The sequence below is a fragment of the Crocodylus porosus genome, unplaced genomic scaffold (assembly GCF_001723895.1).
Source record: "Crocodylus porosus isolate Cpor-Errol unplaced genomic scaffold, CroPor_comp1, whole genome shotgun sequence".
NCBI classification, from domain to species: domain Eukaryota; kingdom Metazoa; phylum Chordata; order Crocodylia; family Crocodylidae; genus Crocodylus; species Crocodylus porosus.
Window position 1 is genome coordinate 10909687 of NW_017728943.1, and position 10653 is coordinate 10920339.

At 44.2% G+C, this 10653-nt stretch overlaps 1 protein-coding gene across 1 annotated transcript in view; it reads left to right on the plus strand.

Moving 5' to 3' along the window:
* Positions 1-10653, plus strand: part of GDAP2 (ganglioside induced differentiation associated protein 2) — a 36152-nt gene that overhangs the window by 21483 nt on the left and 4016 nt on the right. The window contains exons 11-14 of the mRNA XM_019548672.1: positions 2267-2343; positions 2987-3126; positions 3889-3943; positions 9315-9458. Of these exons, the coding sequence (XP_019404217.1) occupies positions 2267-2343; positions 2987-3126; positions 3889-3943; positions 9315-9458 (416 nt within the window). The remainder of the gene's footprint in view (positions 1-2266; positions 2344-2986; positions 3127-3888; positions 3944-9314; positions 9459-10653) is intronic.

Below are 10653 nucleotides of genomic sequence, written 5' to 3' on the forward strand. Positions count from 1 at the left end.
CATGGTCCCCCAGATTTGTGCACCCACAGCAAGGTGTGAAGCTACAATCTGGCTGGATTGGCATGGGCAGGAGCCACCGCTGGTCCAGCAGCTGGAACATGTGGGAGGGTAGAACAAGATGGTGAGATTCATTGTCGCTGCTGCTGGGACCCCCACATCAGCCATGCTGCCCTCACTTCACCACCAGCTGCTGCCCCCTCTCCCCTCAGGCCACCCACACTGCCCCCCACCCCTCTGGGGTAGAGCTGTGGCCCAGTGTGCAAGCACCTGGCAGCAGGAGGAAGTGAGGGCAGCACTGTCCCCACCCACTGATTCGTTACTCTTTGAACTGTTTGCAGCACAGCTAACATGGGAGTCCTGGTGACAGTGGTGAGACTTGCCACCCTGCTCTGCCCTTCTGCACTGGGTCCTACCCGCTGGGTCATAGAGGCAGCTCCTGCCTGTGTTGATCCAGTCAGACTGCAGCCCTATGCCTGCTGTGGATGCAGAAATCTGGGGGGCATGTGCCACCCCCATACCCCTCCGACACATTGCCCATGTCCACCCCCACTATAGACTTACCTGCAAGGAGCTGCGGCAGCTGCTCACCACCGTGCTGTCTGGCTGTCCTGCATGTGTGCGTGTACTCGTGCATGTGGTGCCCTCTACCCATGATAGCCTTCCTCCTGCTCCCCCTAGCCCCAAGCAGCCCCTTGCAGGCTGGAATTCTACCAGCCTGCAAGAAGAAACCTGCAATTTCCAACATTTTTCTCCTTTAAAGGAAAGAATCTGCATTTTTTCGCAGCAAATGGAAAACCCTGATCCCTGGTGATGAACTAGGGACATGTTTGGAAATGTAGCTCTTTTATGATGAATGTCCAAGCATACTTTTATACTTTTACTTGACATTTCTGCTTATCTAAAGACCAGTTCATGTGCTGGTGTCTGCTGTATATATTGTTTTCCCTCCTGTTTAGGACTCCAGGCCTCATGCTTCTAGCCCTTTTTATGTAGGTTGGATTGAGTATCCAAGTTACTGGTGACTGACTAAATGCAGGGAAGAAGGAGGCAATCCCAGAAAACGGAGTTTCCAATAAATGCTGGGTACAGTGTAAAGTACAATACAGTGAAATTTTAAAGTTAGCAGCCACCCACCTTCAGCAGTCCAGTCCATTTTCCCATGAGAAGTTAAGGGGGATTATAATTTTCCTGGACTCTGACTGAAGCATACCAGAGCTGACTGACCAAGTATCAGCTTTGTCAGCTTTATTAGCTGTAGAAAAAGATTCCTCTGGTTGAAGTTTGGTACAGAAGTATAGTAAACCTCAAAGCAGCTCATAACTAATGTTCTTGAGGCCGCTTGCAAATTTAAAAATTACATGCAGCAACCCCCTCTCAGGTGGGATGGACTTCCATGAGTGAAAGGCTAAGAAAAAAAGCAGTAATTATCAGTGATGTTTGATAGGCATGTCACAGAAGAAATGCAACTGTTACTGATGGATGGGATTCTTCTATTGTTGGATGAGATTCTTCACAGCATTAGAGGCTGTGAGTTGCTGCTGACATTGAGTGAGATCTTGTTTCATACATGCCAGCTAAGTCATGTTTTAAGATTCCTTAAAAGTCCAAATTAACCTTTCCACCCTGTAAACATGAAGAAGTAGACTGCTTAAAAAATAATAGGTCTTACTTAAATCCTTTTGTTCAGTTGCTACTCTTTAGAAAAGGTATATTTGTCCCCCTATGGGACTTGCATCCACCCTTCTCTTTCCCTGCCCCTTCCTTCTTGGTTTGTAAGTCTCTTGTTTATCATTTGCATTTAAAAAGCATGTAGGAAACTCCTGTCTACCAACTCTTCAATGTTAGAGGGTTACACATCTAATAAGATGCCCACTTTGGTCTTGATAAAGCTGAAGTTGGAGACTTTTAAGCAGAGAGCAGTCATAGCAAATTGCTGAAACTTAAGTGTTATTGAATGGAGCCTTCCTTGTCCTTAATAGAGTTTTAGCATTTTTTTAGTACTGCGGGTTCCAGGATACAATGCAAGTGTTTGTTTCGGACTGAGGTGAGTACCATATACAGAAGTGCATCTTTGCACACTTCTTCAACTTTTAGCAGTTGGCTGAAGCATAAAATTCTGTAGGTTGAATTTTTGTTATTTAGTTTAAAAGAGGAATTTCAAAAACTCAGAATCATTCATTTTGAGGTGCTTCTAAAAAATACCAAATAAAGTCAGATAATTGGGTCAGATAAGCGAGTCCCACAACCTTTTCTTTTGCTTTTGTAGGTGTGGATAACTGTGGTCGCACAGTAATGGTGGTGGTTGGAAGAAATATTCCTGTCACATTGATAGACATGGAAAAGGCAAGAACCTAATATAAAATTATAGAGCTATAGAGTTAATTTAGTTAGAAGTTGAAAAGCAATTCCTGTTAAGTCATTTTCACATCCAGCACCCGAAGGTTCTGTTCTAACTTTAAGGTGGTGTCTGTAGAGGTGTACATTTCTTCAAAAGCTTCCTATAAGTAGCTCAGGTAGATATGGCTTGCATAGGCACATTACGTGAACATTCATCTTCCATAAAGCTTTATATTTGTTTTTTCTGGTGGAATCTTTTTGAAGTGGAGAGGAAGCAGACTAATTAGGACCACTCGTTGTTCTTCAAAATATACAGGGACACCCTACTTAGGACTGTAAAGGAGGGAATCGTAACAGGTAAACTTTTCTTGTGCAGCTTGTCAGAAATTCAGACCTGCAAAGTAGATGGACATGAAGGGCATAAGACAGACTAAAGGTTAGTTGTAGGAACCTCCAAATAGCTATAACTTAAACCCAGGTTTTAGATTTCCCAAACATGAATGCTTAACTTACTTTTGTAATTGAAATGAAATGTCATCCTTTTCTAGGATTATTTTTTGGTTCATGGATAAGCAAAAACATTGGAAGGAAATATTAAAACAAAATAGGACTCTGGAAATTCTAAATGTGGCTTGTCTTCCCACCTCAGGCTATCATGTACTTCATCCATGTGATGGACCACATCACAGTGAAAGAGTACGTCCTCGTGTATTTTCACACGCTCACAAGTGATTACAATCAGCTAGACTCTAACTTCCTGAAAAAACTCTATGACATTGTTGACATCAAGTAAGTATGGGTCACACATTTCAAGAGAACCATTTTGTCTGCTCTTCTCTCTATTCAAAAATAAATAGATTGTATTTATTTATCTAGCTTCATGCTTGCCTTTGTAAACTAATACAGATTGCTTTGGGGGAGAATTTCACAGGCTCAGGAGAGACTTAAAACCAGCAGAAGCAAAATCTATTTCTCCACCAACCCCTTCCCCCCCCGTTCCAAACCACCTAAGCAATTCATAGACATCTGTGCAGTGCTTATTGCAGATTCTGAGAATTACAGTGCAACAGGAATTTGATCCGTTCCTTGTGTGCTCGGGTTCTGCGTTGTTCTGCAGTCTACCTGCTATGTATTCATTCAAGATGACAGCATGCTTAAACCCTGATTTATTTATTTTTTTTGTTTGTTTTGTTTTACCTTAGCCCTTTTTCTCTAACTCCTATCTGCAGCTGCAGATGAGGGTGCTATATTTTTGCAAAGTTACACTTAATCTGCAGGAGGAGCATTCAAAACAACCCTAGTAGCTGTAACTTGTATAACCTTCACTGTCTGTACAGCAGAATAGAGGATCTAATAACATTTTAATCAGAATAATGATCCAGGAGAACTTTGTACTCCGTTTTTACTTTTAGTGTTAGGGTATCTGTTCTTTGCCCCGGCTTTAAATGGACTGGGTCAGAGTTAACTGTGCACATAGTTTTGTAAGACTGCAGATATCATCAAACACTTTCAGCTGTTTCTAACTGCCCCCTCCCCTTTTTTATTAACCAGGTACAAGAGAAATTTGAAGGCATTGTACTTTGTCCACCCAACATTTCGCTCAAAGGTAAAGTATATAGAAATTCAAAAAGCAAACTTCTGAGTAGGGCATAAGATTGTGGCATGAGGGTAGTGGGGCCAGGGGGAACATGAAAGAGAGACTCTAAACCATGAAGCTGTTTCTGCTAAATCAGTGTTTCTCTGGAACTGATACACATTTGAATGCTGCTATTTCAGGTTTGCACAACTGGTTGCTCTAGCCTTTCCTTGCCTGCCTTAATATTGGGACCCTGTGTGCTCTACTGCTGTCTGCTTTGTGTTTCACTACGCACTCTGACAAGGCCTGTGGAGAAGCTTGGTCCATTGCCTGTTGTCAGTCAAAGTTGCATTGCTGGTTAGCTCATGCAAATGAATAGTTGACGGACAGTGATGATACTAGACTGGCCCACAGCCTCATTAATTAGGTTCTGAATGGAAGCAGAAATTAGCTGTTACAGCAGAGGTCTTTGTCTAGTAAACTGGAAGTCTTGAGAAACTAAGACTGAGGTTGGTCCAGTGTCAGCTTTGTGGCATCCTCTAACATAATGGTTTTCAATCTTGTCAGACTCAAGGGATGAGGCTGCTCTGAATCCCAATTTTGCATCTAAAAACAGAAATTCCAAATGCAAAATGTTAACAAAAGCCATTGCTGCTATTTCAGCACCTCTTGAGGGCTCATACTAAAACTACTGCTGTGATTCAAAGTTTAGGACACAGGAAATAAACAGCTCCATTTTGTGGTCTCCCTTGGAACTGACCAAAAAAGTAGTAGCTTCTGGCAAAGTTGGAAAGTTCACAGGAAAATAAGCAACTGAAGGTTTTAACTGGCCTCCTCAAAGGCATTCCTTCTCTTCTCTCCTTTCTGTTGCATTACAAACTGCAATCCTTCCTCATCCCAAATGTCACAGTGGCTGCTTACAGATGTAGAAAAAAACACTAAGCAGTGGAATGGCAGCTGAGCAAAGCTGAGGAGGGAAACGTGTCCGTGTCCCATTCCTACCCCGCCCCTGCTTCTACTTAGCCCAGCCCCCCAGGGAGCCACGCAAACAGGCACCCTCTGAGCCCAGTATGCAAATTGGCATGTGAATTAGTGCAGAAGGGAACACGAGAGAGGCACAAGCGAGCCCAAGAAGACAAGAACTCAGTAGTAGCATAGTCTATTAACCATACAATGGTGGGAACACATCGTACCCCAAAGATTCCTACTTCTCTCGCTGCTGAAAACCCTCCCCCCTCCCCTTGCACCACTGAGGCCTCCACCCAGACAGAGCCTATGGTTCCAGGCTGTAGGGGTTGCCTGACATGGCTGCCAGCAACTGGGAATGGGAGCAAGGTGATACCCACTTATGGGGTATGTTCTTTAGTGAGGTCTCTAGAGTGCCAGGTGAGGGAGTTCCAGACATGGGTGAGCAGGCTTTGTACCATCAGGGCCCACAAGCAGATCGACTACTACCCGGCACTTCACCAGAAGAATGAGGAGGGAAGAGCATGGAAGCCTGGCAGCATGAAGGACAACAAGACTGACCAGGAGTTTCATGTGGTGATTGCTTGGAAGATGGTCATCTTGGGTCCCAAGGCATGCAGCACCAGGGTCGCTCCTTCCCTGGAACTGTGCAACAAGTATGCACTTCTCTCAACACCACCAGAGTCAGAAGCACCAGCTCAGAAGGGAAGGCAGCCAGCTATCACCCCAAAGAACAGGTGCAGGGTGGTCATGTTGGGTGACTCCCTCCTGAGGGGGACAGAGGGAACAATCTACCGCTCTGACTCCCTAACCCATGAGGTCTGCTGCCTCCCAGGGGCTTGTATCAGAGATTGGCAAAAAGGAATCCTAAACTCATCCAGCCCTCTGACCACTACCCCATGCTCCTCATCCATGTAAGCACAAATGACATGGCTAGGAACAATCCTGGCTGGGTCATGAGTGACTACTGGGGGCTGGGCTCAAGGGGTTGGAGATGCAGGTTGCTTTCTCCTCAGTCCTCCCAGTTACAGGTCATGGGTACAGGAGGGACAGATGCATAGAAGAAGTGATCAGAAGACTCTGGCGCTGGTGCCACCATAAGGGCTTTGGCTTCTTCAACCACGGCACACGATTCAAAGACAGCAGCCTGTTGGAAAGGGATGGCATCCACTTCACACTGAAGGGGAAGAAGGTTTTCTCAGCTAGAATGGCAGACCTTCTGGAAAGGGCTTTAAACTGAGATCACCAAGGGACAGGCAGTCAACTGTAGGGGGAAAACATTCCTTCCTGGTCTCATGTGGAAACCAGCAAAGCCCAAACACATGGGCAAACCAAACACTTTCCACTGTGCTCTGCAGCCTGGTGACTGCAAATGCAACTTCTTGCATCATGCACCCTGACTAGACAGCCGGAACCACCTTATCCATACTCCTACCCCCTCTATAAACTTATCCCAGCTCCTTTTAATCTTCCTTCATAAACAAGCCAGTTTTGGAGTTCTGCTTCATTCTCATGCTGCTGAGCATGGTCCCCTCCAAACTTCTACTTTCTTTGGGTTGCAGAGCTTGTCTCCTGATAGTTTCATAGTTAGTAGGGTCTCCAAGCAAAGCATTATATAGGGGTCTCCTGGGCTTCCAACTATTGTTTTTTTTTTTATATCATGCTTCAGGAGTTACTATTACTAAATCACTTCTGACCAATGTTTATCCAGTCTCTTCTTTAAAATCCTCAGTAAAGGAGATTCCAGTTTCCCTTGGCAGTCTGTTCCATACCCTCACTGTTCTAACAGTGAAGACATTTTTCTTGATATCCCATCTAAATCTACTTTGCAATTTCAAACCAGTGTTACATATGCTACTTGCCATATGAGAGAGAGGTGTTTTTCTTCTTTATGGCAGCCCTTCAGCTATTTGAAGACTGTTATCATGTCCCCTCTTAATTGCCTTTTCTGCAAGCTGACTCTCAAATTCTCATATTGCTTGCCTCCTGGGTCCTTTATCACTTTTTGTTGTCCACCTTTAGACGCTTCATAATTTCTCTGTATCTCTTTGAAAATGCAGAGCCCAGACCTGTTCACAATACTAGATGAGGCCTAACCAGTGCTTGCTTTCCCACGTCTTATACCCAATAAACCATATTCACCTTTCTTGCCACTGCATCACATTGCTGACTCAGGTTAAGTCTGTTATTCATCAAGACCCCAAGATCTTTCTCTGCAGTGCTACTATCCAGCCAATTATCACCCAGTTTGCATTTGTGCTTTTGATTTTATTCTTCCCTAGGTGTAGCACCTTGCCTTTGTTAGTGTTAAGCTTCGTTCTGTTGGCCATAGCCCAGCTTTCCAATTTATCAAGATCCTTCTAAATTCTACTTCTGTCCTCCAGTGTGGTTACAATCCTTCCTAATTTTGTATCGCCTATAGATTTGCACAGGATGCTCTCTTTTCTGGTATTCAAGTAATTAGATGCATTGAACAGTACCATACCCAAGACCAGCACATCAGACACCACTCAAAACCACCTGCTATTTGGACTTGGATCCATTTATAATTATCCTCTATTTATGACTACTAAGCTGGTTATCTATTGATTTTGTAGTAATTTAATAATTTAGACCCAAGAGTGGGGCTAGGGTCTTGCCCCTTTAGGGCCGGGGACTCCATGTGTCTCAAGCACTGAGTCCTTGGCCCTGTTTCTGTCTGTCTCGCTCTCCTGCTGGGAGACAGAGTTCGCTCTTAGGCCAGCTCCAGATTGACATGCCTCCATGGCACTCTGGGACCTCCTATTCTCCCTTCTTTGTTCCATCCAGTCCACTGGTTCAAACTCAAACACAATAGAAGTGCACTGGCTGTAGCTCAAATCTAAACCCACTAATTGGCTACTAAAAACCTCCATTCATTCAGTGTCCCTGTTCCCTACCAGCCCTTAGCTCCTCTCTTGTTGTTCTCAGGCTTGGTGGGGTTCCTTCTGCAACAACCATTTCACAGCAGAGATCTTTCCCCTTCAGCTTCTAGATCTGGGTTTACATGCCTCCCAGGCCCAGCCCTTTTCTGGTCAGTTGACCTCTTGGGCTGGCTGCAGGTGCTTCCTGATATAACTTACTGACTTAACTCTAGGGTAGCTTGCTGCTGGTAGACAGTGCTGCAATAGTATCTTGTCCCCATGCAGGGCTCTAGCCTATTGTACTACAGTGGAGCAGCTGCAGTAGGTGCTCATAGTAGATAAATCCCTGGGGACCTGCTGTCTGACAGCATATAATGAGCAGCCTTCCCCTCCTGAGGCTCTCCTGACTGCTCTTTCACCCTTATAATAAAATGAGCCCTAGGTTCCCTGTTACAGGTGCCATGAGTGCAGTTGAACCTCCCTTTGATTCCTGATCCACCCAAAGTTTAAAATAAACTGTCTAGCAGTGGCAGCAGCATTTCTGTTCAGGCAGAAGTGAGGGAGTCACTTGATTTCATGGCTCATTGTAATCTACCTAATTCCTTCTAAACTCTATATTCCACAGATATTAATGGCTCTCTCTCCTTTTTAAAGACAATAATGTTCCACTAATCATGCTATTCTTTCCTCTGCAATTCTGCTGTGTCTTAGGAGCTGCGTTACTTGGTAGAATTATTTCAAAGCCCTGAAGACTGCTTTTAACTCTATCTTAAAAAATATTCAAATGTGGAAATAATTTTCAGTGAAATTATTGGATGCACTGTCAAGATGCTCTGTCAAGATGCTCAAGAAGGCTTGATTCAGTTTTATGAAACTAAAGGAGAGATGTAGACGTGCTTCTAATGACTACAGGACTAATGAAACTATATTGATTACTTTTGCTTGGTTTGTTCTATTTTTTTAATACGAAACATCTGATATATCAGACTAATGCATATTCTAAACATGCTTGTATTTGTTTTTGCTTTGATTTTAAATGGAATAATATAGCCTGAGGCCCCTAGCTTGTTAGTAAAGCTTCTGGTTTCTTTTACCTGAAGAAAAATATGTATTGTGTAATGTGCAGTGATGCATTATACCATGTGCACCCCCCTTTTTCAGAATCCTAGATCTGTCCATGCTTGAATCTAAAAAGATAGACAACAACTGGTGTACAGATTTTGAACCCCTCAAAAAGTGTAATTCCTTTGTTTTGAAGCTTCATGCTCTACTTTTAGGGATAGGGACACTACTTTATTTTCAAGGATGCAACCAACTTGGGGCCCAAATTTTGAGCTCAAACTGAAATGTGGAATCAGGATATTGGCCTGGAAACTGAAGGTGTTAATTTCATAGCATAAGCACTAAAAAGCAAATGACTAAACAGCAACACATTGGTAATCTAAGTGGTGTATTTGTTAAACGTTATTGTTGTTTTTTCCTTAATGCTGAAGCTTGATTAATTTCACTGACTGGAATAACACTATCTTAATTCTTTTCTATGCTTTCTTTAGGTATCAGCATGGTTTTTCACAACCTTTACCGTCTCAGGGCTAAAGGACAAAATCCACTATGTAGAAAGCCTTCAACAGTTGTTCACAGACATACCCCCAGAACAAATCGATTTCCCCCCTTTTGTCCTTGAATATGATGCCAGGGTAAGTGGCTTCTGTTGGTTTATTCTCCCAAGCATAGCTGCCTTAAACCAATGCAGAGTAGAATGGATGAAAGTTGCCTTTTAAAAGAGAAGTGAGGAGGATTGCTGTGGAGATTGGCTGCACTTTTGTGGAGTAAGTTGCTTCATAAAAGTCTTGTCTACACCAGTTATTGAGCAGAAGGCTTGGCTTAGAAGCAGCCCCTTCTCGTAGTAGCAGCATTTCATATATTTTTTTGGTATGTAAAAAAAAGAAAGGACACCTACTCTTTGCCCAGCCAAGAGCTACTTCAGCAACTTTTCAGAGGGTCCAAGGACCTGACCAAATTTTTGTTAAGGTTAGAAGAATGTAGTTAACCTAATCAGCTAAATAGATGGAGATGCAGCTCTGAGATGGCAGGGTTGCAAACCTGAAGTTTCCAAGAGCTCATACCTATGGTACTGAAGCAGACGATCCTGCCTCTCTGACTTTGGTGCAGGCAAGTGGCTGGCGTCTCTGCCCTTGGGTCCTAGGCAGCCCTGTGTGTACAAATTTTAGAGGAAGTCGAACTTTCCCCTACCCTTCCTCTGCTCTGCTCTTCTGGTCATCTCCTCACTGTCTGTTGCCTACAGAGCTGACATATGCCATAAACAGCTTTCTCCTGGCCTCCAAATCTATAGACACTAGGGCTGTGCAAAACAGCAATTTCATTTTGACTTCCATTTCACCGGGACAGTGTTTTGTTTGGAAAGGCCTGTTCTGTCTTGTTTCATCGAAACAGTGCTGAAACAGCGAGACAGTTTCAACATTTTGCCCATAGGCTATAATGGGGAAGCTCAAAACTGCCAATAACAGAGGCGGGCAAAATACGGTCCTTGGATCAGATATAGCCCACCAGACCTTACTATCTGGCCAGTGGAAGCCCTAAAAATAATTTAGTAAATTAATATTTATTTGCCCCAGCTCCCCGTTAAAGCTGATTGGAGCCAAGGGCAGTAGGACCCAGAGGGAGCCCTCAGTGGGCTTGAGCAGCCCAGCCCCCCCACCCGGGGTTCCCTACTTTCCTGTGACACCTTGCTCCAGCACCACCCGCATGCCTGGACCACAGAGCATGCCACCGCATGTGTGCGCATGCATGTCAGCAGGCATGGGGCAGTGTGTGTGCACCAGCAGGCACAGAGGCAGGGCGTGGTGTGCTGGCAGGTACAGAGCCAGGGGG